This window comes from Rattus rattus, chromosome 6 (assembly GCF_011064425.1).
Source record: "Rattus rattus isolate New Zealand chromosome 6, Rrattus_CSIRO_v1, whole genome shotgun sequence".
Classification (NCBI taxonomy): Eukaryota; Metazoa; Chordata; class Mammalia; order Rodentia; family Muridae; genus Rattus; species Rattus rattus.
The window spans coordinates 59,756,460-59,782,506 of record NC_046159.1 but is presented as its reverse complement, the minus strand read 5'-3'; the positions used below and the strand labels follow the sequence as shown (position 1 = coordinate 59,782,506).

At 43.9% G+C, this 26,047-nt stretch overlaps 1 protein-coding gene and 1 long non-coding RNA gene across 3 annotated transcripts; one reads left to right on the top strand and one right to left on the bottom strand.

The window, feature by feature from the left end:
- Positions 1-472: 472 nt before the first annotated feature.
- Positions 473-2,437, bottom strand: Pcbp1 (poly(rC) binding protein 1). Its single transcript, XM_032906163.1, has 2 exons — positions 2,341-2,437; positions 473-2,222 (listed from the first exon to the last, which is right to left on the bottom strand). Exon 2 carries the CDS (start codon positions 1,887-1,889, stop codon positions 819-821), a length of 1,071 nt encoding a protein of 356 aa, XP_032762054.1. The 5' UTR covers positions 1,890-2,222; positions 2,341-2,437; the 3' UTR covers positions 473-818.
- LOC116903550 lies at positions 2,427-23,694 on the top strand. Of its 2 annotated transcripts, XR_004388285.1 has the most exons (4): positions 2,427-2,539; positions 3,829-3,912; positions 7,408-7,522; positions 23,332-23,694. It is a non-coding gene; the product is annotated as an uncharacterized LOC116903550 (long non-coding RNA). The 2 variants fall into 2 exon arrangements; XR_004388284.1 differs by lacking the exon at positions 2,427-2,539 and having other exon boundaries at positions 2,633-3,912.
- Positions 23,695-26,047: the final 2,353 nt, after the last annotated feature.

Sequence of the window (26,047 nt, the reverse complement as noted above, 5' to 3'; positions counted from 1 at the left end):
TCCTTCCCACCCTTGTGCTTCCCCTTTCTCCTAGTCCCTGCCCCCTCCCACAACCCTTCCCCTAGAATATTTTATTGTTCCTGTTGTTTTCCCTGCGGGATAGGGGAACAACTGAGTAGATGGACAGGATGCTCTGTCCTACTGAAGGGGCAATCTTTCCACCTGAGAAAATCCTGTATTTTCTACCAGAGAAATGGGCAGAGGCCTCTCTCTGGAACTAGGTAGGAGATGTCACTCCCAGAAGAGACCCCGTCTTTTGTAAACATCCCAAAGCAGGCTCAACCTGCAGTTCCTTTGTTGGGGCAGAGGGAGTGAATCTTAGCGATAAGGCAAGGAAAGCTTGTAAGAACAAGGGAGGCGCACCCTTCTCCCTCTGGCCTCCGGAGCACCCCATACTTAAAAAGGGAAAGGGAAAAGAAAGCAGCAACCCAAGAATTTAAGATCGCAATTCCCAGCTTTCAAATACGAAGCATTTTTAACCAATCCATTTTTTTAATTCTTAAATTCTTGACATTACAGAACTAAACTGAAATTTATTAACATTCCACTCTTACATTTTTCGACAAACAGAAAATAAAATCCATGAGCCAAAAACCCAAACGAAACTAAAAACAGGGAAAAGCTTATAAAACTAAATATGGATCCCAGCATTAACAGCTGAACAGAGAATGTGATTTTTCTTTAAATTCTTAGCGGATGATAAAGTGTAGAAACTGAACACTTACAAATTATTTAAAACCTGGAATCACTGACCAGAAATTACACAGTTGGATCATGGGAAAACAGCAGAAGGGGGTTACGAGCGAACCTACACTGTTCTAGCTGCACCCCATGCCCTTCTCAGAGGAAAGCCTGGCATTGATTAGATACTGGGCCAGGCTAATACTGGCAGCGGAGCCAGTAATAGTGACCTGCCTTCCAGAAGAGCCTTCCACTGGGTTGGCAATTTTGATCTGGGCCCCGGACATCTGGCGGATCTCATTGATGTTGGCGCCTTGGCGCCCGATTATGCAGCCGATTAAGTTATTTGGAATGGTGAGTTCATGGGTGGTTTGAGTAGATGCATCCAAACTTGCCCAATAGCCTTTCACCTCTGGAGAGCTGGAGTCAATTCCGGCGAATCCCGTCCCGCCGTGCATCATGGCAAAGTGAGACTGTTGTCTTGCCACCTGGTTCAGCTTGGCCAGATCCAGCGGAGAAATGGTGTGTTGTCCTTGAATCGAGTAGGCGTCTAGAGGTGGTCCCTCCAGGTCGTGGGTGGCGTGGGGATAGCCCGCCGCGTCGCTGCAGCGATCTTGGCCGCCCGCGCAGATGACTGGCGAACTGGCCGGCATGGGCTGGTACGGGATGGTCATGACTCTCCCTTGCGGAGACTGGGAGAGCGTCTCCAGCATGACCAGGCAGATCTGCTTAACACACTCGGTGACCGACTGCGGCACGCCGGCGATAGTGATAGCCCGCTCGGTCGAGTTGGGCAGCATATCCCCCGCCACCTGGACCTGGGCCCCCGTGCTCTCGCGGATCTCCTTGATCTTGCAGCCGCCCTTGCCGATCAGGGAGCCACACTGGGTGGCGGGCACCACCAGCCGAAGAGTGACCGGGGGCCTGCTGGCCGCCGTACTGTTGGTCATGGAGCTGTTGATATCTTCCTCCAGCTTGTCGATGATCATGGCGAAGGCCTTAAAGATGGCATTGGTGGGCCCAGTCAGCGTGATGATTCTCTCCGGGCAGTTCCCCTCCGAGATGTTGATCCGCGCGCCGCTCTCCTCGCGGATCCTCTTCACCGACTCCCCTTTCTTCCCGATGATGCTGCCTACTTCCTTTCCGTGCATCAGCAGCCGAATGGTGAGAGTCACGTTGAGTCCGCTTTCAGTCACACCGGCGTCCATGGCGAGCGGCGGGCGGCGTTCGGGAGTTGGGCTCGTTACGTGGTCAAGTCCTGGGCGGCTGGCGGGGGAGGGGAGGAGTAGGCCCGAACTGCCGGCGCGAGGCGAGCGGGGGCCGCGGGAGCGGGCGGGCGCGGGCGGGAGGCCGCGGCGGCGTCGCAGGACGAGCGGCAGCAGCGGCGGGGGCGAGCGGGGCCGGGAGCGGCGGACGGGCGGGTGGGCGAGGGCGCGGCGGTGGCGACTCCGGCGGCAGCCTCGGCGGTCTGGGCGGGGCGGGAAGCCCGCTTTCAACCCCGCGTACCCTCTGACCCCGGAAGTGCTTTCCGCGCAGGACCCCTAGGAAAAAAAGAGGACCGGCTTTTTTAGGTCACAAGACTGCGCCAGCGCGCGCGATACTTGAGAAAATAACCCTGTGGGACCACGAGACGGGAGAAAATGTACAACGTAGGCAAACCTGAGAATCCGGCAGAGGTTGAGAGGAAGCACGTGTTTTTGTTAACTCTAGAGGCACCGGCAGGAGACTGGGACAGTTACTATTTTGTGACGGAGACAGATAATATTTTCTCGCTCCGCCGAAGAGTTCGATCGCGGAGCGATACAGGCAGCCGCGCAGGCCACTGCAGGCAGTAGCTAGGCCGCCGCGGGTTTAAAACGTGCGCGTGAGATGACGAGGGCGCATGCGCGGGAGTAAGGGGGGGGCGGGAGAGGCCCGCGGTAGTTTCCGGGGGGGAGGGGCGGCGAGGCGCGGCCTGGAGGCTGTGCACGCGCTCTGGTGGGCACGTGGGGCCCCTTCGTCCCCGGCGTCCCGGCGCCTCGTACCAGCCCCCACCTTGGCCTCTGTCCGGTGACTGCGTCCGCTTCGCAGAAAGACTTGAGAGTCACTCACTCCACCTAGTACCGCCCGGGCTTGTGGTGTTTTGGGGACGTGTTAGGAACACGGGCCGCTAGAAGAATGGCGTCCATTTACATAATGCTTTGTTTGCATTTTGTTGGCTTCTGTTAGTGAAGCCCTCAGAAGCCCCACCTCCTGCCCTTGTGTATTATCTCCCGCGACGGTTTCTCTAGACATTAGAGGACCAGTGCGCACTGATGGGATGCCGCCATGGCCCGGCATGTCCATACTGGCTCGCGAGCCGCCTGGACCACGCTCTTTGGAGGCGGCCAACACTTGGCGCGGCCGCCATCTTGGGAGGTCCTCCTGACCGATCCCTCCCGCCAGGAAATGGCCATCAATACGCTGGAGAGTGGGTTGTGGTTTCTTTGCCTGCTCCTTGTGCCGCCGCCATAGCCCAGAGGAGGTCGTGTGAACGTGTTTAGTACTTCACAGAAAAGGCTAACGTGGCGCTCCCCCCTTCCCCTCCCCCCACCAGCGGGGAGGGCTGGCGGCCATGTTTTCCCAACAAAATGGCGACACGTGTCGCCCTCGAGAAATTGGGGTGGGTCTGAAAGCTCTAGAACGTGCATTTTATCATTCTTAGACTTTCCCGTAGGATGAAACCGCAAGCTACTTGAAAGGGTTTTTGTTTTTTTGTTTTTTGTTTTGGCACAAGATTAATTCTCTTTACCGCCCCTGTTGGCCATGAGAATAGTTAGCAGGCCCAACAAGGATTCCTGTAAAATTGAGTGATGGCAGGCAGGTGTGTCTGTGTAGTATCTAACCAAATACCCAAGCATCTAGAAATCCGTTTTCCTAGACGCTGTACAGATTGTAGTGTAACTGATTAAAGATTGTTATGGCTAAGAAGCCATAGAATGACTGTGTCTCCCTATCCAACTGTCCAGTGATCCATAAACAATTATGTTCACTTTTATAGTCAAGAGGAACAGATCGTGATTGTGGATGTGCCACACCAGATTCCAAACATTTTTTCATATGCAATATGATTTTTTAAGTTGCAAATTCCCTGAAGTTGGTATTTATTTCTCTTTTTTCCCCCAACAGAGCAAGACAAACCCAGAGAGAGAGATGAAGTGACTGACCCAAGGTTACACAGGATGGAATCTGTATCTTCTGATTTCCTTACTGGTGAGCACCTTTTGCAGATTTTTATTTAAATCAGAGTTTTAGAATTTAATTTTGCAGAACTGGTTATCAGAGAGGATCTCGCACTTTTTAGCTAAACTGTCAGCTACTGAGCCACGTTCCTGTATTTTTCAGTGCACAGTCACAATGTAGCCCAGTTTGCACTGAGCTCTGGATCCTCCTGTCTCAGCTTCGTAATATTGGAATTACAGGCCTGTGCCACCACTGGCAGGGTTTTAGAATTTAAATGTTGAGGACATGGTAGGAAACAACTTTGATCGCAGCACTGGGGAAATAGAAGCAGGTGAATTTCTGAGAGTCTGAGCAAGGGCTGTACAGTGGAAACTCTGGTTTGTTTTTTTTTTTTTTTTGTTTTGTTTTTGTTTTGTTTTTGTTTTTTTAAATGTAAGTGCTTCCTGTGAGCTTGTCATTTCTAAAGGAGCCACTCAGAAAACCCACTGCTCCTATTTGTATGTTCAATGCCCCCCTTTATTCCTGGTGTTGGTGACATTTGTTTAGGCTCAAATATTATTACGAAGGCTCTGGATGAGGACAGGAAGTGGAAGTGATTCAGTCTTGCCTAAAGGTTCAAGTATCTGTTAATTTGGCCTTATCTGTGGCACATTTTCCTCCACCTGGCTCCAGGGGAGCGAGCAATGTTTTCTATGACTCTCTTTCCTCAGTTACTCATGGGATGGATTCTGGTTTCTCCATCCCAGGCCTTTAAGCAGATAAAATAAGCTATTTTACCCAGCTCCAATCCTCCATCTCTCTGCAAATACTGACAGAGCATGGAGGAGTGTAGATGAATCATAACCTGTGGACTCTTCGCATAACGTAGGTAGTGGGCAGTACAACAAACGCACTGGAGTGGCTTTGACCCTGGGTGTCAGGGAGAGAAGAGCTTTTTGATCGAAATTACATTTAGATCATATGTCAAAATTTTGAAATTAACATTCTCTTAACTGTAAACAGCTTTAGTAGACAACGGTAGCAGAAGTGACAACACCAGCATGCAGAGCTCCCTGTGTGCTAGGCACTGTATTGAGCATTGGTAGGTGCTTTAATTCAAGGCTTCTTACATTTTTTTTTAAAGATTTATTTATTTTAGTTATATGAGTACACTGTTGCTATCTTCAGACACCAGAAGAAGGCATCAGATCCCATTACAGATGGTTGTGAGCCACCATGTGGTTGCTGGGAATTGAACTCAGGACCTCTGGTAGAGCAGTCAGTGCTCTTAACCACTGAGCCATCTCTCCAGCCTGGCTTCTTACATTTTAAGAAGGAAAATATTGTAAGAAATTTAAATGACTCACGTACATGCACACGTACACATATATAACAGAATTACCATAAGAGAGAATTGCTACTTGAAATATACTTTATACATTTCTGCCCATTTTTTTATATTGGAAGAAAACAGGAGCCATTGTAAATAATGACATGCCCATACGCAGGCGATGACAAATGTACATATTTAATCTTTTCAGAATGTGAAATAAATGGTGATATTTACATTTTCGGAGTATACGCATTTGAGTTCAGAAGCTATATGTTGAACCCCTAAACTGCACATGGGCTTTGACAAGAGGCTTTGATTGTTGCCTCTTCTTGCATAACGACCCAGTAGGTTAAGGTATTAGTAAGTACTGATAAAGTCATGTGACAGAGGACAGCATGGCGGTGTGCACCATTAATCCCAGCACTCTGGAGGCAGTGGCAGAGGCAAGTGAATCTGAGTTTTTGGGCTAGTCTGGTTTACATAGTGAATTCTAGTCCAGCCGTTGCTTCTGTCTCAAAAGGACAAAGGAAACAAAACCAAAATCAGGTAACAAAAAAGATGAAATTAGATATAATGAGAGAGTGTCCTGATTCAGAAAATTCCCGTTTTGTAAATTTACCAATTTAAAAACTATTACTTGGGGCTGGAGACATGACTTAGCAGTTAAGAGCACCTCTTCTAAAGTACCTGCATTTGATCTTAGAACTCACTTAATGGTTCATAACTATCTGGTAACTTCAGTTCAAGGACATTGGATACCTTGTGGCCTCAGGAGGAACCAGGTATGTAAGTGACACACAGACATACATTCAAACAAAACCACCCATGCACATAAAAAATTTATTTAAAAACCACATATAATAAATAGTTAAAAAATTTTTGACCTCATTAGTCTTTTCATTCAAGTCTACCTATTTAAAGTCTTTTTTTGCCTGAAATCTTTTTTTCTGATTTCCTTTTTTTTTTTTTTTTAAGAGAACCGAACATCCTAAAGGGAGAGGTTCATCTTTTTTTTTTTTTTTAAAGATTTATTCATTTTATTATATATATAAGTACACTGTAGCTGTCTTCAGAAACACCAGAAGAGGGCATCAGATCTCTTTACAGATGGTTGGGAGCCACCATGTGGTTGCTGGGAATTGAACTCAGGACCTCTGTTGTTGCTTTTTTTTTTGGAGCTGGGGACCGAACCCAGGGCCTTGCGCTTGCTAGGCAAGCGCCCTACCACTGAGCTAAATCCCCAACCCCGAACTCAGGACCTCTGGAAGAGTAGTCGGGTGCTCTTAACTGCTGAGCCATCTCTCCAGCCCATGATTTCCTTTTTTAAAAAGTTATTTTTAATATTTTTTATGTGAATGTTTTTGCCTACATGTGTGTAGGTGTACCCTATATGTAAAGTGCCTGACAAGGCCAGAAAAGAATGTAGAACCCCTTGAACTAGAGTTACAGATGCCTGTGAGCTGCTGTGGTCACGGGTGCTGGGAATTGAACCTGAGTCCTTCTGGAAAAGTCTCCAGTACTCAAGTGATGAGTCATCTCTCCAGCCTCCCTGGTCTTCTCTTATGCAAATACTTCTAGGGCTTGGTGTCCTCCTTCAAGGAAGCTTTTCCCTTCCCAGGTCTCCCTCCCAATTTGCTGCCCCCTCTTTCTTTCTACTAGAATACTACTACGCTTTTCCTTTCAGAGGCACATTTTCCTGCAAAGTTGTACAGGTTCTAACATATGCCCTGTGCTGGAGAGATGGCTCAGTGGTTAAGAGCTCCAACTGCTCTTCCAGAGGTCCTGAGTTCAATTCCTAGCAACCATATGGTGGCTCACAACCATCTGTAATGGGATCCAAAACCTTCTTCTGGTGTGTCTGAAGAGAGCAACAGTGTACTCACTCTACAGTGTACTCACATACGTAAAATAAATAAAAAATCTTAACATATGCCCTACAGGCTACAGGAACCTTGGGTGATCCTATGATTCTGCAAAGAGGGCTCTGGTCTTCAGAGTCTAAGGATCTGTCTTACCTCTGGGATTCATTAGCTTGAGACTTGTATAACCCAACTGTCTGGGCATCAGTGTTCCCCTTATATGAAACAAAAGGCCAACACATCTTCAAGTTCTTTCCTAATTTTATCCTGGGTGTGATACTGTTTGATGATCTTGCTTGTTTATCCTTGGGGGCGGTTTACCCCAACAATGAGCCAATTCTTCCCTCTCCTTAGGCCCACAGTGCATGTTCTGAGGGGCAGCCCTGGAAGCTACTGAGATAATGGAACAGTGGAGTAGATAGTCCATTATAACTCATCTGTGATTCTTCTCAAATTCAAGTGACTACAGGTAGGTTAAGGGGCTTAACAAGGCTGGGAAGGTGAATCAGGCCTAAAGTTTGTAAGTTGAACAGCAGGGTTTATGCTTCATGTTATTCAATACACTTTGCAGAAGAGCTATCTGTGGGAAAAGATTGAAGGTCAGACAGTTTGTTAGGATGTGAGGTAAGTCTCTTGACTCCTGTTCCTTTTTTTTGTTTGTTTGTTTTTGTTTATGCCTGTAGCTATAACTGACAATAGAAAAGTATTAGTCTACACTCGGAAGACCTCCCAGCTAATCTATTTTTTGTCTCAGAACATCTATTTGAATTACCTTAGACCTTTGACCTTGTTGGGTTAAGAGACTTTTCTCCCCTTTTGTTCTTAAATGTTTGCACTGGGATGGAGATGATCTTTCACTCAGTTCCCCGAGAGAGAGGAGGGAGCTGAGAGAGTGGACACCACAGTTTTTTCTATCTGATCATGCAAGTATAGTACAGCTATTTAAATCTGCTGGCATGTAGTGTTCTGTTTGTTCTAAAACACAGTTCCAATTTTTTCTTTTCACCCTTCAGTTTTATCCACTTTTCTTTTGTTATTTCTTTTATTGTTGTTTTGAGATAAGATCTCACTATATAGTTCTGTCTGGCTCAAAATTGCAGTATTCACACCTTTGTCTCTTAAGTGCTAGAATCTCACTAACTTGTTCCTTATTTATTCCTTACTTATTTTTGAGATGGACAGGGTCTCATTATATAGCTCTGGCTAGCCTGGAACTTATTTGCAGACCAGACTGGCCTTGAACTCAGAGATCCATTTCTTCTGCCTCTAGAATCCTGGGATTAAAAGCCTGTGCTAGTATGTTGCGCCCACTTTGATTTATTTGAACATTTATTTGTAGCTGGGCAGTGATGATGCACGCCTTTTTTTTTTTTTTTTTTCCGGAGCTGGGGACCGAACCCAGGGCCTTGCGCTTCCTAGGCAAGCGCTCTACCACTGAGCTAAATCCCCAACCCGATGATGCACGCCTTTAATCCTAGCATTTAGGAGGCAGAGGCAAGTGGATCTCTGAGTTTGAGGCCAGCCTGGTCTACCGAGTAAATTCCAGCACCATCAAAAAAGAAAACCCATATTTATTTGTATATGTACATGTTTGTGTGTGTGTGAATATATGTTCCAGTGTTTATAGAGGCTAAAGTGTTAGATTTCCTGTAGCTGGAGTTACAGATTTTTTTTTTTAGGATTTATTTATTTATTCTATATAAGTACACTGTAGCTGTCCTCACACACACCAGAAGAGGGCATCAATCAGGTCTTACTACAGATGGTTGTGAACCACCATGTGGTTTCTGGGATTTGAACTCAGGACCTCTGGAAGAGCAGTCAGTGCTCTTAATCGCTGAGACATCTCTCCAGCCTAAGTTACAGATTTTTATAAGCCTTTCAGAGTGGGTACTGGATCTAAATTCTGCTTCTCTGATAGAGCAACAGTGTTTTTAAATAATGAGCCATTTCTCCCTTATTTCATTTTTATTTAGTTTTTTCTTTTTTCCGGAGCTGAGGACAGAAACCAAGGCCTTGCTCTTACTAGGCAAGTGCTCTACCACTGAACTAAATCTCCAACCCCTCATAACATTCAAGTACACATATCCCATATACAATTAAAATTACTCTTTTTTTTTTCTTTTTTTGGAGCTGGGGACCGAACCCAAGGCCTTGTGCTTGGTAGGAAGCGCTCTACTACTGAGCTAAATCCCCAACCCCAAAATTACTCTTAAACTTAAAAAAAAAAAAACCTTTTATTATGTGTATCTGTGTGGATTTGTGCACACTAATGCAGTGCCCACAGAGGTGGCCAGAAGAATAAGTTGTTGGAGTCCCAGGAGCTGAAGTTATAGGCAGTTGTGTACTAATTGATGTTGGTTGCTAGGACTCGAACTCAGGTCCTCTCTAAGTTTTGAACCACTGAACCATCTCTCTACTATCTAAAATTTTAAAATTTATTATTATTTCTGTTTGTATATGTATGTATCTTGTTTGTCTGTATGTATCCCACATGCGTGTGTAGTACTTGGCAAAAGATAGAAGGATGTGTTGGATCTCCTGGAACTGGAGTTATAGGAGGCTGTTAGCTGCCCATTGTGGTTGCTGGGAACTGAACTTGGTTCTCTACATGAGCCCAAAGTGCTCTCTCTCTTTTTTTTTTTTTTTTTTTTTCCAGAGCTGGGGACCGAACCCAGGGCCTTGCGCTTGTTAGGCAAGCGCTCTACCACTGAGCTAAATCCCCAACCCCTCCTTTTTAATTTTTAAAACAATTATTTATTTATTATATATGAGTACACTGTAGCTATCTTCAGACATACCAGAAGAGGGCATCAGGTCCTATTAGAGATGGTTGTTAAGTACTCTTAACCACTGATCCATTTCTCTAGCCTCTCTTTTGTATTTTTTTAGACAGGTCTCATTGTGTAGACTAGGCTGATTTTGAACTCAGAGATCTACCTGCCTCTGCCTCTGGAGTGCTAAAAGTAAAGGTATATGCTTCCACATCTGGCAAAATAAACAAATAAATAAAACATTAATAAGGGCTGGAAAGATGGCTCCTGACTGCCCTTTCACCAATGGGCATTGTGCAGCTGCCTATAATTCTATTTCTAGGGGATCTGACACCCATATCTGATGTCTGAGGACACTAATATACACGTTGTACTTGAACATACACATAAACATGAATAAAATGATTATAGTAAGCTGGGGCATGTAGCTCAGTGGTAGAGTTCTTGCTTCATGTGCCAAGGCCCTGGGTTTGAAACCTGCTACTCTGCACCCCACCCACAAAGAAAATGTGAACTGAGAAAGCACAGCTTAGAAATATGTCCTGCCTACATTGCAGATTGTAGCAGTTTGGCCTCATGTCCAGGTGACCTGTTTTCTGTTAGGAGATCATATGCTAGTATCATACGGAGGTTAGCATGGTTACATTCTTGCCCCAAGATCTCCCATTAAGGCGTGTGGATGGGTGTATGAGGAAATATTAGAATATAATATAGTAGAAAAGATAAAAAGGAAGGGAAGGAAAATGCTGAAAGAATAAGGCAGAGAAAAGAGTGTGTGACTGGTAGGACTCATCAGTCCTCCAGCTATATGCATGGGCACCAAGGGCAGGAGCTGGCAGGACCACTTCTGGGTTGGTGAGAGGTGGGAGAGAGAAAAACTGCTTTTTTTAATGTGTATGGATAGTTTGCTTGTATGTATGTGACTAGATACATGTCTGGTGTCTGGAGGGCAGAAGGCATTGGGTCACCTGGACTAGAGTTAAGGTTGTGAGCTGCTATATGGATGTTGGGAATCCAGATCCTTGGGAAGAGCAGCCAGTGCTTTTAACCACTGAGCCACCTCTCCAACCATCAATTATCTATTTCCCTTAACAAGTGGGGATTTTTTTTTCTACCAGCTGGAGATAAGATTTCTGTTCCAATAATTTCTATACTAGCCTAAATTCATTTGGTCTATCAGGAAAAATAGGTTACAAAAGTCATAGATGAGGACTGGGATTGAGATGTATACCTTTATTTTCAGGATATGGGAGACTGAGGCAGGCGGATCATGAATTTGAGGCTTATCTGGGGTATAGTTTGAAACCTTGTCTCAGAAAAATAAGGGGAAAAATCACAGAAAAGAATTTTTTTAAAGATACATTTACTAAATATGTGTACACTGTAGCTGTCTTCAGACGCACCAGAAGAGGGCATCAGATCCCATTACAGATGGTTGGGAGCCACCATGTGGTTGCTGGGATTTGAACTCAGGACCTCTGGAAGAGCAGTCAGTGCTCTTAACCCCTGAGCCATCTCTCTAGCCCCACAGGAAATATTTTAACTTAAAATTGATTATATTTGGTCAGTATATAATCACTGATTGATGTGCCTTTAACACTGGGATCTAAGAAAGAATGAAGCCAGGCTGGAGAGATGGCTCAGCCATTAAAGGCCAGGGTCACAACCAAAAATATAAGAAAGAGTGAAGCCAAGTGGTAGTGACCCACCCTATAGTCTAGTGGGAAGCTGAGGCAAGGATTCCTGTAAGATCTTTTCACAAACCACATACTACCTGTTCTTTTTCCATCCCCCCCACTCCCCTCAAAGAGATTTTTGTCTTTGCTTTCCAATTTTTTTTTTTTTTTTTTTTTTTTTTTGGAGCTGAGGACCGAACCCAGGGCCTTGCACTTGCTAGGCAATCGCTCTACCACTGAGCTAAATCCCCAAACCACCCCCCCCCTTTTTTTTAAATGTAAAGAGCACACTGTAGCTGTCTTCAGACACACTAGAAGAGGGCGTCAGATCCCGTTACAGATGGTTGTGAACCACCATGTAGTTGCTGGGAATTAAACTCAGGACCTCTGGAAGAACAGCCAGTGCTCTTAACTGCTGAGCCATCTCTCTCTAGTCCCCTGATTTCCAAATTATTAATGTTCCAGAGAAAGAGACAGACAAGTGACCCAGGACAGCATGTTAGGTCTTAGGATCTAAAATAACAGAGGGTGCAGTGGGAATGCAGAGAAGAAAAAGCCTTCCTTTAGCTTTGGAAGGAGTCTGAGAAGGATAAGGATGGTATTTGGAGTCTCACCAGTAAAGTGGGTAGTAGCGATAGTGGCACTGGGTAGCAAAACAAAGGCAGAGGGAGCACGGTCACTCCAAGGTCGTGGCCATCTCAGGAAGGAATGGAGGATGTTTGTGTTACTAATTTTTAGTGGCTATTTTTCTGCTGTATCAGAAGTATGGAGTATTTATTTATTTTAAGCCAGGTAAAGACCCTGGTTGGCTTCAGACTATGTAACGGAGGATGGCCTTGAACTGCTGATTGTCCTTTACTTCCTGAGTACTAGGATTATATGCACACATGCCATACCCGATTTATGTGGTTCTGGGATGGAACTCAGGGATTTGTGCACATTAGTAAGCACTTGATTAACTGAGTCATATCTCTAACCCTGGGTTATTAACAGTTTAGCTATCCTTGCCAGAATATAGCAAGTGAAAGTTTATTTTGTAGCAGTACTTACTAACAAGGTAAAGATACTTGAGATGTTTTATTTTGACACAAGGATTTTTTTTTTGTGTAGCTCTGAATGGCCTGGAACTTGATATGTAGGCCAGGTTGGCCCATGAGCTCACAGAGGTCCACCTAACTTTGTCCTGAGTCCTGGAATTGAAGGTGTGTACCACCATGCTGGACTTGCTTTATGGATTCGAGACATGGTCTCAGTGTGAATTCCATGTTGGCATCACTGTGTAGTACATGCTGGCCTGGAACGTGCCATGTAGCTCATAATGATCTTGAATGCTTAGTCCTTCTACTGTAGCCTTTGAGTGCTGGGATGTAGGTGTCTTTGTCTTCATGTTAATATGTGTACCACATGTGTCTGGTTTCCAAGGAGGTCAGAAGAGTGATTTTCCTCTAGAACTGGAGTTAGAGATGGTGGTGAATTACCATATGGGTTTGAACCAAAGTCCTGTGTAAGAGCAAATGCTGTTACACCGAGTGACTGTCAAGGTTTGTTTTTAAGGAAGAATGTGTAAGTTTAGGTCTTCATGTAGTTGGCTAGGACATTTGAGTGAGAAAGTTGGGAAAGGAATTAAAGAGAAATTTCTATACTTTATTCAGAACAATAGAAATATGTTTCTCTAGGTCATTTCTCTGATCCTGCCTACTGAGCACACAAGTCAGACATTGTCAGAGACTTGTTTTAGAGACAGCTACTTCAACCAGGCGAAGCATTAGTTCAACTTTATTCAGTGTTAAAAATCTGTTGTCTCTAGGACTGCAGAGATAGCTCACAGTTAAGGGCACTGGGTTCAATTCCCAGCACCCACGTGGCACTTTATGGTCTGTAACTCCAGTCCCAGATATGAAGCCTCTGGCTTCCAGTGTCTAAGTGAAATTCTGATTTGTTATATACTGTACATGAAACTTCGCAGGACAGTTTTCACCTTATTTGTAGTGTATCTGCTTCAGACTCTCCAACCACGTATCAGATGTGACCTTCCGATTTGTGCCAGCATGCTAACTTTTATTGTTTTTTGAGCTAGGCTCTCACTGTAGCACAGGTTGAATTTGTACTCACTGTGATCTCACTATGTTCTTCTTGTCCCAATTCCTTGATTTTTTGTTTTGGTTTTTCAAGACAGGGTTTGTCTGTATAGTCCGGGGTATCATAAAACTTACTCTGTAGATCAGGCTGGCCTGAGAGCTGCCTGCCTCTGCCTCCTGAGTGCTGGGATTAAAGGTGTGTACCATCACCGCCTGGCCCAGTTCTTTTATTAATCACCTTTCTTTCTTCTGTTTTGTTCATTCATTTACTGAGACAGAGTCTCACGGTATATGTATACACCAGGCTGGCCTCAAACTGTGGATCTTCCTGCTTCTGCTTTCCTAATGCTGGAATTACAGGTGGGAAGTCATAATCTTTACAAAACTTTGTCCCTTTGCCCACCTCTGTCCAGTGGTCCTGTCTCCTTTCATGTTACGTACACCCTGCTACCCTCTCTTGTTTCTCCTATCCTGATCTTTCTAAGAGCTTTTTCAAAGATCTTATTATTAGGGCTGAGGAGACAGCCCAGTAAGCAGAGGCCTGGGGTTTGGATCCCTAGAAGAACATTAACTCCAGAGCAAGGGGTATGGTAGCCATTCTGTATTCTAAGGGCAAGGGAGGTAGAGATGGGATCCTTGGGGCAAGCTGGCTAGATAGACTAGCTAAATTGGGCAGAAAGAGACCCAGTTCAGAAAATAATGTGTAAGGAAGGCTTTTCTTAAAGGCAGGATCTTACTGTGTAGTCCTAGTTAGCTTGGAATTCAATACACTGACCAGACTGGCCTCAAACTCACAGAGATTTAAATGCCTATGTCTCTTGAGTGATGGGATTAAAGGTGTGTGCCACTATGCCTCTTGAAGAAAATACTTAATGTCACCCTCTGGTCTCTACATTCAAGAACACCTGCACATCTGTACTCACATTCAAATATATACACTCCTGTTATTGGGTGTTAGGTCCCTGGATTCCATTGCTAGCATGAAAAAATAAATCTAATTTTCAGTGTACTTTGTCTTTTCATCCTTTCTCCCCCTCCCAGGCACAGAGCTACATAGGCCTAGCTGGGGTCTTACTCACTGTGTAGACCAAGTTGACCTGAACTCAGAAAGACCTACGTAATTCTACCTCCAAGTGCTGGGATAAAGTTATAGACTACTATATGCAGCCATACTCTTTTTCTTTTGGACTCAAGGTCTTTTTTTTTTTTTTTTTTTTAAAGATTTATTTATTTAATTTATAGGAGTACATTGTCCCTGTCTTCAGACACACCAGAAGAGGGCATCTGATCCCATTACAGATGGTTGTGAGCCACCATGTGGGAACTGAACTCAAGACCTCTGGAAGAGCAGTCAGTGCCCTTAACCACTGAGTCATCTCTCCAGCCCTCAAGATCTTATTCTAACGCCCAGATGGGTCTCAAACTGATGAGTTTAAGTGATCTTTCTATCTGAGCCTTGAATGTAGCTAAAGTATAGTTGTGTGCCAACATGCCTAGCTCGACATGGGCACCTTCCGTCACAGCCATCTCCTCCATCCCGGCCTCTCCTCAGCTCTAGACAGTTTTGTAGTGATTATGGTGTTTACTCACTTGCTGCTGTAGTCTTGTCTTTCTGAGTGTCCGTTTCAATGCCTATGGCAAATGAGACTCTGCTGGTGAGGAGTAAATGATGAATATATACGTTTTGAGAACAGGAAAATAAAAAGAAGATGGTAGAAATGTGTTAGAAAAGGGGTTGGGGATTTAGCTTAGTGGTAGAGTGCTTGCCTAGCAAGCGCAAGGCCCTGGGTTCGGTCCCCAGCTCCGGGAAAAAAAAAAAAAAAAAAAAAAAGAAATGTGTTAGAAAAAAGAGTGTTAGAAAATATATATCTCTGTCCTTGTTTTGGAAGAGTGTAAAGTATGTATTTTTTTTTGTCAGCTAACTCATTTTTACTTTATTGTACGAACAGAATATTTTAATTTTCATTTTATGTCATTCTTAACTTCTATTGGATTCTTTTATAATTTAATTAATTAATTTATTATTTTTACACTCCATTTTTTTTCCCCTCCAGTTCCACCCCTTACTGTTCCTCATCCCATACCTCCTCCCTGCACCCCCCAGTCTCCACAAGGATGTCCCCACCCCACCAGACCTCGAAAGCATAAAAATGTGTTAGATATTACAATAAAAATACAAAGAGACATTTTAAAAACAAAATAACATAAAAGTATTTATAAAAATACAAAACAAAAAAAATGTATTTCTTATGAGAGTAACAAAAAGGCTTTTTGTTGTTGTTGTTGTATTTGAGACTAACTGGGTCTCATTCATCCTTCAGCCTAGACTGGCACTGAACTTGCTAGATAGCTAAAGAACAACATAGATTCCTGATCTTTTTGCATCACCCTTCCGAGTGGTTTGTACCATCATGCTATTTACTGTGGGTTTTTTTGTTTTTTTGTTTTTGTTTGTTTGTTTTAACTTTTATTTGGGCTGGAGAGATGGCTCAGTGGTTAAGAGCACTGACTGCTCTTCCAGAGGTCCTGAGTTCAAATCCCAGCAACCACATGGTGGCTCACAACCATCTGTAATAAGATCTGATGCCAGAAGACAGCTATAGTGTACTTACATATAATAAATAAGTAAATCTTAAAAAATTAACATTTTTTTTTTTTTTTGGTTCTTTTTTTCCGGAGCTGGGGACCGAACCCAGGGCCTTGCGCTTCCTAGGCAAGCGCTCTACCACTGAGCTAAATCCCCAACCCCTAACATTTATTTTTATGTCTGTGTATGCATATGTGCCATATAGTTGCATGGTGCCACAGGATGTGTGGAGTCATTTATATCCATCTACCATGTGGGTCCTAGGAGTCAAGCTCAGGTCCTCAGTCTTTGCAGCAAGTGCCTTTACCTGCTGAGCTATCCCAGTGACCTTGGTTTTTCAGAACAGTTTGTTGTGTATTTAGATTGCCTTGAAGGCTCCATCTTTTTGCCTTAGTTTCCTGAGTGCTGGATTATCTATGCTTCCACATGCTTACCTGTGCTCATGGGTGCTTGCACGCACTCTTTTCCTCTCCCTTCTCCCTGCCCCCCCCCGTGTGTGTGTGTGTGTGTGTGTGTGTGTGTGTGTGTGTGTGTGTGTGTGTGTGTGTGTGTGTGTGTGTACTCATATGTACGCCCATGAGACAGGGTGGGAGGGGTGTATGTTTGTATGGTGTATGTGCACCTGTGTATACAGGTCAAAGAAAGGCTTGTATCATTCTCTTTTATTGTTCTCTATCACATTTCTTTGAGACAAGGTCTCTTCCTGAACCTGTAGTTCTTTTTAGCTAGGATAGCAGTCAACCATCACCAGTGAGATCTTTCTGTCTTTTGCCTGCAGCCTGGGTTTACAGGTCTTCACCAGACCTTGTTACACAGGGACTGAGGTCTACACTCGGGTCCTCATTCTTTCTTTCTTTCTTTCTTTTTTTTGGTTCTTTTTTTCGGAGCTGGGGACCGAACCCAGGGCCTTGCGCTTCCTAGGCAAGCGCTCTACCACTGAGCTAAATCCCCAACCCCGTCCTCATTCTTAATATAGCACTTTTGAACCACTCAACCATTTTCAGCTGCTGGAGTAGATATTTTTAATATTCCCTTTTCTCTATATGCAAGTAAACCTTGTATTGAAAATGAAGAAATGAAGTACTCGAATCAAATCCAAACTGCTCAGAGAGCTGAAACCTAGGTAGGTATCCTGGTTAATTTTTATTGTCAATTTGACGAAAACTAGAATTCTCTGGGATGAGGGTACCTCAGTTGAGGAATTGCCTCAGTCAGGTTGGCCTGTGTCTGTGAGAGAGAGTCTTAATCGGTGGGAAAGGGTTCCGCCCAGTATGGACAGAGGTGCACCTGAGTTGTATAAGAGAACAAGCTAAGGGCTGGAGAGATGATGGCTCAGTGGTGAAGAGCACAGGGGCTGCTCTTCCAGAGAGCTTGAGTTCACTTCCCAGCAACCACCTGGTGGCTTACAACCATCTATACCAGGATCTGATGCCTTCTTCTGGCATGCAGGTGTACATGCAGATAGAGTACTCAAATAAAAAAATAGAAAACTATGTGAGTATGAGTAAGTGAATGGCACATACATTCCTCCACAGTTTCTTCTTTAGCTGTTGCTTAAGTTTTTACCCTGAATTCCCTTAAATGATGGACCGTGACCTGGAAATAGAAGTTGAATAAACTCTTTCCACCCAATGTTTTTGCTTAGAGTGTTCAGTCACAACAGAAGATCAAATTATTCCCTTCCTTTAATGAAGTTGTGATCAGAATTATAGGTGTAATGCTAGCTGCTGTCACAGTAATGTTGACCAGACCCTGTCCTGAGTTCTTTATGGAGTTGCTTCTCTTTCAACACATAACCACTATGTGTTGGTACTTGGAGAGGCAGAGTAGATGAAGACATGGGAACACAGGCTCTGGGAACAGGCCTCTTACACAGACAGTTCAACTTTACCAGTAACTGTGTGGCCTTGAGCAGTTCTATAGAATGAATTATATGGCCAGGTATAGTGCTTGACATAGTATTTAACAAATAGGATGTACTTCCAAAGGTCTGTCATAATTACAGTGTTGTTCTTACAGACGAATAAGTATAGTCCAGAGGAAGGTGAAGTCATTTGTATATGTCACACAGCATATATAGAGGATGGACTAAGGTTTGTCCTGAGCAGTTGGACTTAAGAGATTTTGCTGTTAACCATTCTGCTGTATCACTTTTGCAGATGTGAGAGACTGTACCAGAGAGATAGATGTATCTTGCCGAACTTAATGAATCTGCTGTTTTGGATGTGCATGTATTCTGTCCTCTGGACCTTCCTGTGTGATTTTAAGCATCTTACTCTGCCTGTGTCTCTGTTCTGAGTGGATTCTTCCCAAGATGCAGAGAAATGAAAGAGTGCTTGGTGTGCTTGGTGAAAGGGTGGGTGTTTCTGCACTGGAAGTAGGAGCTGAGTAAAGATGTGTATCTTAGTGTTGTAGTGTTCTTTGTACTAGAAGCAGGACTGTGTCTCTTGCTATGTTTACCATTGTTGTTCTTAGGTACCTCTTAGGGGTGTGTGTGTGTGTGTGTGTGTGTGTGTGTGTACGCGTACACAAGGAGGCCAGAAGTAGATGTTGGCTCCCTCTGGAGATGGAGTTTTAGGTAGCTGTGAGCCACCCAGTTGGCTGCTGAAACTGAACTCGGGTCCTCTGCAAGAGCAATTCCCTTTACCCATTGAGCGTCATCTCTTCAGCTCTTAGTCTGTTCAGATGCAGCTAGTAATGTTGAAAAGCAAAGCAAGCAGTGTGCACACAGAGAACTCTGATGTGGACTTCACGTGCATTTAACTCTTTTTTAAAAAAATATTTATTTATCTATTTTATGGCATTTAATCCTTAAACCTGTGATAGTCACTCTTGTTTTATAGTATGTGTAGAGGATTAGGAGGCCTACTCATACCCACACTATTAGTAGTGGTAGAGCTGGGGTTTGAGAGTCCCTGCTCTTAGCCTCTGTACCCTGCTGCCCTGTAGAAAATGTGTACTGCTGGTTGAATACACCATAACTGAGATACTAAGGACTAAAAATATTTATTTCTTACTTTTTTCAACATTTGCAAGGTTTCTTCCCCCCCCCCTTCCTTTCTTTTGAGCATCCCCTAATCCAAAAAACTCAAAAGTATGTTGCATACTTGTGTGGCTTAGGAGGCATTAGGGGACTGGAAAGACGGCTCTGTGGGTTAAAAACAATTGTTTTTCTTTTCCTGAATAATGGGAAGATTTTGGAAACTAGGAATAAAGGCTTACAACAACTGTGCTTGGCTTTGTCCCACCTTATACCTAGGACTTCACTTTTAGCCTTCTTGCTCTCATACAGCAAACAAAGTACTGGGCCTAGAGGGTCTCTGAGGTCCTTTTGGATGCTGACTGACCATTAAAAGGACGGTAGCACTACTTAGTACCTGGGATTGGAATGAGACACTTGTGAGTCAAAGATGGTCTGTCTCAAGGCATAAGGAATGCTACCTTTCAGGGAAAGTGATGAGCACCCCATGAGCAGGGCAGCTCTGGCTCTTTCTTGAGGCTGGTTGCCAAGGGAACTCAGACTCTGGTCAGTAACAGCCAGGGACACTTTGGCTGAGGTTTTGGTAAGGTTAACTAAAGCAAGCAAGTCATTCCCCAACCCTCCTTTCCTTTCCTTGTCTTTTTGAACTGTTGGTCTTATATCCTTTTGTGTGTGCAGCACTGTTTTAAGTACTTGACTAATAGCCTATATATCTTTATAGCAATCTTACAAGAATAGTGACTGCTAAGTAAAATTTACAGATAACAAAACTGAGGAAAATAGAGTTCAGTAATGTGTTCCTGTTTGCTCAGATGGTAGTGTCCCATCTGTGCCTCTGGCCACTGGGTTGTGTTGCCTGGGGGATATGAAAAAAGCAGAAGGAGGAGGGAGGAGGAGGGAGACTTCAGTGTTGTCAATGACTTTTAAGTTCAGGATGATTAATATTTTAGAGTCAGAAGAACCTTTGAAGTGTTTAACATAGTTTCCTGTCCCTGATCAGCTCTCCACAACAGGGGTTTCTACTCTCCCTGACAGAGACTCACCAGGATTCTGTCCCAGTCATCTTCTGGCGGGCATCACCTTGCTATCTCCCCTAATTCATTCTTATTTTCCAGATGGTTTTGCTATGTAGCTCTAGCTAGCCTGGAATTGCTAATCCTCCTGCCTCAGCCTCCCTACTGCAGGAAATATAGGCATGTATCATCGTGTCTGATTTATTTCCTCATTGGCAAAACATTATTTTTCTCTTTTTTTTTTTTTTTTTTTTTGAGACATGATTGGTTCTGCTGCCTAGACTTTACAGTCTTCCCTTAGCTACTAAGTACTTGGGATCACCATGATGTCAGGCTTTATTTTTTTGTTTTGAGTTGAAATTTAATGGCGATGTCTCTTAGTTTCAGGCTAGCCTGGAAGTCCCACAGTATTAGTTCATCTTCCACAGGCAGCCTTAGTTTGTCTCCAGGCACACTTGTTGTCCCCTCACCCCCCTTTTTTGTTTTTGTTTTCACTTGGGTCAATCTGCACAAAAGCTCTCTCACCTCTAAGTACTTTGCAGATGCAGCTCAACAGATGTGTGTCACTTCTTGTCATTATTTACGTGCAAAGCCTCTTAGGTGTGAAGTCCTGGGCTTGGAGGATGAGTGGAGGTGGAGTCTTTTCCATTTCACAGAAAGAAGCCAGGGGATTGTATTGAAGGCTCTCTTGTGGCTTTTGAGAAAGTCACAAAATGGCTGGAAGTTTCTTGGGCTCTTTGCAAACTGCATTTACTTCACTACGCCACTAGGTGATGAGCAACTCAAAGACCTGGGCAGCAGGGACTGCCCTGTTAATAGCTGTCTGAAGTCACAGATCACTTCCCTGAAGATGGAAAGGATGCTGAGATGTGCTCTGTATAGGTGTTGTCTTTCTTGGCTTTGTTCTAGTTTTAAATACTAATTTGAAAAGTGCTTTGAGTGGTTTTTGTAGGCAAGGGGCATGAATGTGTGTGAATTAACACTTTAAATGGAGGGCTGGCAAGGTAGCTTAAAGAGAGATCCCTGGGACTTACAGGGTGGCAGGAGAACCAGCTCCCACAGAATGTCTTTTGACACACGGCGTAGCACCCTCCCCCAATAAATAATAAATTTTAGGAACTGGGGGTAGGGACTAGGAGTTGGGGGTCAGTGATCGGGCTATAAAGTGAATAAATAAGTTAATGGAAAAAGGTCTGGAAAGGTGGCTCAGTGGTCAAGAGCACTGGCTGCTCTTCCAGAGGTCCTGAGTTCAAATCCCAGCAACCACATGGTGGCTCACAACCATCTGTAATGAGATCTGATGCCCTCTTCTGGTGTGTCTGAAGACAGAGACAGTGTACTTATATAGAATAAATAAATAAATCTTTAAAAAATTAATGAAAAAATAAATTTTAAAAATTTAATTAATATTTAAACTGAAAAACAGAAAGTAAGTGAATTTATGGAGGACAATGTGATGTTTTCACATGTATATATGTTGTGTTCAGATTGGGTTAAATAGCACAATTCCCTCAGACATTATTCTTTCTTTGTAGTGTAAAAATTTCTAATTCCTTTTAGTTTCTAGACTATACTGAATAGTATCACTCTTTGTAGTCTATTTACATAGCATAGCCCAACTTTATTCTTTTTTTTTTTTTTTTTGGAGCTGGGGACCAAACCCAGGGCCTTGCGCTTGCTTGCTAGGCAAGTGCTCTACCACTGAGCTAAATCCCCAACCCCCAACTTTATTCTTTTTTTTTTTTTTTTTTTTTTAAGATTTTTTTTTTTTTTTTTTAAGTACACTGTAGCTGTTTTCAGATACACCAGAAGAGGGCATCAGATCTCATTACAGATGGCTGTGAGCCACCATGTGGTTGCTGGGATTTGAACTCAGGACCTCTGGAAGAGCAGTCGGGTGCTCTTAACCCCTGAGCCATCTCTCCAGCCCACCCCAACTTTATTCTTAATTGTAACATCGCCACCTCCTAGTTCTTCCTCTCTCCAACTGCTGACCACCATTCTGTTTTTTGCTGTTATGAGATCATTGAATGGGGAGATTATACACTGTCTTTTTTTTCTTTTTTTTTTTTTTTTTTTTTTTTTTTTCCGGGATGGGGACTGAACCCAGGAGCCTTTCTAGGCAAGCGCTTACCAGGCCAAATCCCCAACCCCACACTGTCTTTCTTTCTTTCTTTTTTTTTTTTTTTTTACCACTGAGAGCCTAAATAGCAAGCGCCTACCACTGAGCTAAATCCTCAACCCATACACTGTCTTTCTTCTTAGCCTAGCTTGTATCACTTAATGTGATGACTCCCTGCTTCAATCATGTTGTTGCAAATGACACTTTAAAAACTTTATTTTTATTGGCTGAATAGTATTTTATAGTATGATTTACATTTTCTTCCCTGTTACCCATCTCACTGTTCCACTTCCTTTCCTTTTCTCTCTCTCTCTCTCTTTTTTAAATTAATTTTGTTTCTCTTTGAGCTGGGGTTGGGACCCAGGTCCTCATGAATGCTAGGTAAGCATTCTACCACAGAGCCCTGGCTTGCAGTATGCAGTTATTGTCAGTGGTGGTGTAGTGAACCCAGGGCTGTCTTCTTTTTGTGTGTGGACCGTTGGGTCTGGACCAGGTCTTCCTTATATCATTGGCCTCAGAGCTTACATCTTCCTGCCTTAGCCTGCCAAGTGTTGGGATCATCTGCATATCTCACCATACTTGGGCCATGTGCCAATGGTGTCTTCACAGCGTTTAGGATTTTTCACTATTGATCATAGTCTATAGAATAGCTTTCTGCCATCTTGGGTTCCTAGTGATGCAGATGAGGCACCCAGTGCCAGCAGCGTGTCCAGTGGCTTATGCTAGCCCTTCCTCAGTCATCTGTAAGCAGTAGCCTGTTAAAGCTAGAGCTTGTGAATTTTATTTATGCCTTGAATTTTTTCATAGAGTGGTGAGGTGTGCCTTTAAAAAAAAAAAGATTTAATATATGTGAGTACACTGTCACTGTCCTTAGACATACAAGAGGAGGGGATTGGATCCAGTTACAGATGGTTGTGAGCTGGGAATTGAACTCAGGACCTCTGGAAGAGCAGTCAGTGCTCTTGACCACTGAGCCATCTCTCTAGCCCCAAAGTGTGCTTTTTAGAAGTAACCCTGATTTAAGAACGTAAACCTTTTCTTGTTGCAGATGTTTCCCAGTCTCCTTGCTGTGCGTGAACAGACTGAAACTGAATCCAGAAAAGTGAAGTGACGTGTATTGAGTCACACAGCTCGCCACAATGGAACTTCAGGCACATAACCCAAGTCCTGCTGAGCTGTCCTGTAGTGCTGTCACTCCACAGCACATGGTCATTCGGAGTAAACTGAGACATTTTTACTGAGACAGGAATTTTGCCAGCCATTCATGGGGAATCAGGAAGAGGTAATAACTCTTTATACTCAAAATGTGGCCCATTTGAAGGACCATAGAACCCTTTGCCCTGATGTCCCATCCCAGTTAATGGATCTACCTTGTAATTCTCAAACTCAATAAAACCAGAAAGTTGCTTCAGCTTTGGAGAATAGAGTTATTGAGTAGCCTGGAGTGGGATAAGTGTGTTCATGCCCTGCTGTAAATAGTGGACAACCTAATCAGCTGCCAAAGCTTGGAGACAGACACTGTAAACCAGGTCTTATCAGTGGTCTGGTTTCTGTTTGAGTTCCAACCTGGGACTCTTCTGATGGGAACCACCTGTTCCTGGTTTGCTGAGCTTTGGATTTCCCCAGTCCTTCAGTCCTTTCGGTTTTGAAATGAAACTGCTCTCGTGGCTGAGGTCAGGTCCAAGAGGACTTGACAGTTCATACCAGCTTGTTTTTCCTAGAGCCAGCTGGTAAGTGAGCTTGTGATGCGAGAGGTGGTGAATCAAGCTGTTGGGCAAGGACTGAGCAGAGTCATTTCTGTGGGTAACCAGGAAAACACAACCAAACATATTTGCTCAGGAAGCTGAAAGTTAAGAGTGCAGTCGCCAGAGTGCTTCACAACTGCAGCCTTGCTTTGCGGAAGAGGACCTCTCCCACCCCAAACAGCCTACCCCAGGTTTCTCTGTGTAGCTAGCCCAGACTCGCCTTGAATGCCTAATTTTCCTTCCTCAGTCTTTAGTCTTAGGATTACAGGTGTATACCAATGTGCTTTACTACAAAAAAGGTGTTTGGATTTTTCTGTTTTTTTAATGTATGTGAGTATACTCGTTGTCTTCAGTCACACCAGAAGAGGACATTGGATCCCATTACAGATGGTTGTGAGCCACCATGTGGTTGCTAGGAATTGAACTCAGGACCTCTGGAAGAGCAGTCAATGCTTTTTTTTTTTTTTAATTTTATTTTCTTGGATATTTTATGTATTTACATTTCAAGTGTTATCCCTCTTTCCCCCTCTCCCATACCTCCTCCCACTGCAGTCAGTGCTTTTAGCCACTGAGCCATCTCTCCAGCTTCATTTTTAGTTTTTGAGACAGGATTTCTCTGCAGACCAGGCTAGCCTCCAACTGATCTACCTCCCTCCTGAGCGCCAGGATTAAAGGCGTGTGCCACCACTCCCACCTGCCTACCACAAGAGGTTTTATCTCACCTTCTCTCCTCCATAGTACGTCCTTATTCCAGTCTCTGGCCTTTTCTGCTACTTTGTTGTCCTTGTCCTTCACCATAAACCTCCCACCAGAACATAGCTCTTCATCGAACCCCTCTAGTAAGACTGGGTCACCCCATGACCTCAGCAGCTTGCTGCAGCCTCATTCCCTGGCACTCTAGAACTTCTAGCAGCACAGACTCTGCCTCTGGAATTCCCGCTGGAACAGTGCCAGCTGCTCTTGTCCTGCATGCTGCCATGTCTTCCTTTGTCCTCCACATTCAGCGGCCCCAGATGGTCCCAAGACAAGCCTGGGCATGAGGTTAAGGAGAGAGTATGGCACTGGGAGACTTCGTGTGTTCAGATGTGGGCAGGTGCAAAGTCACATTTAACCATGAAGGCCATGTTGTGTGGGAGGGTGGCCTTCTTCCCTGTTCATTCTCTTTGGTGATAGAGTACAGCTCAGAGGTGAAACACTGGTTTCCTCGCAGCACAAACATCAGCATGCTTTGTAGTTAGTAATTTATGTGGAATATAGCAATCTTTGATTCCTCTCATTTCTGTTCCCTAGAATGTGTCCTTGGAATGTGTAAACCTAGAAAGAACGTACCAAGTTATTTTATGTCTTTAAAGTTTATCTCCACAAACGATACGTTATATGATCTATAACATTCTGATACTCCATTCCTTGTCTCAAGAATGGGCCTTTAGCTGCTATTGTGGAGCACATCCAAGCACTCAGGACGATAGAGGCAGGTGGATCTGTAAGTTCAAGGCCAGTTTGATCTATATCATAGTAAGCTTCAGGTCAGACTCTGTCTCAAAAACAAAACATCAAAAGTTGGGCCTTGGCATTATCCCATGTTAGTAAGTAGACATTTCATTCTGCGGCCACTGTGTAGTGTTTCATCAAATGGATAATGCTATGGGTTTTTGTTTTGGTTTTTACACTGTTGCTCTCTTCAGACAGACCAGAAGAGGGCATCAGGTCCCACTACTGATGGTTATGAGCCACCATGTGGTTGCTGGGAATTGAACTCAGGACCTCTGGAAGACCAGTCAGTACCCTTAACCATTGAGCCATTTCTGTAGCTGCTTTTCTATTGAGAGACAAGGTGTTTCTCTGTTCTAGACGATGCTTACTGTGATTTAAATGTTGGCTTTCTCTTTCTAGTCATTGATCTCAGCCTTCAGCCAGCTTTAGTTATCACCTACACATGGATGATTTAGTATCCAGTTGTTCACAGGGAGAACTTAATGGTGGTTATTCATTCTCTCTCTCTCTCTCTCTCTCTCTCTC

Bases quoted from the DNA above. Each gene is read 5' to 3' on its own strand.
- Pcbp1 (XM_032906163.1), bottom strand. From the start codon at position 1,889: ATGGACGCCGGTGTGACTGAAAGCGGACTCAACGTGACTCTCACCATT.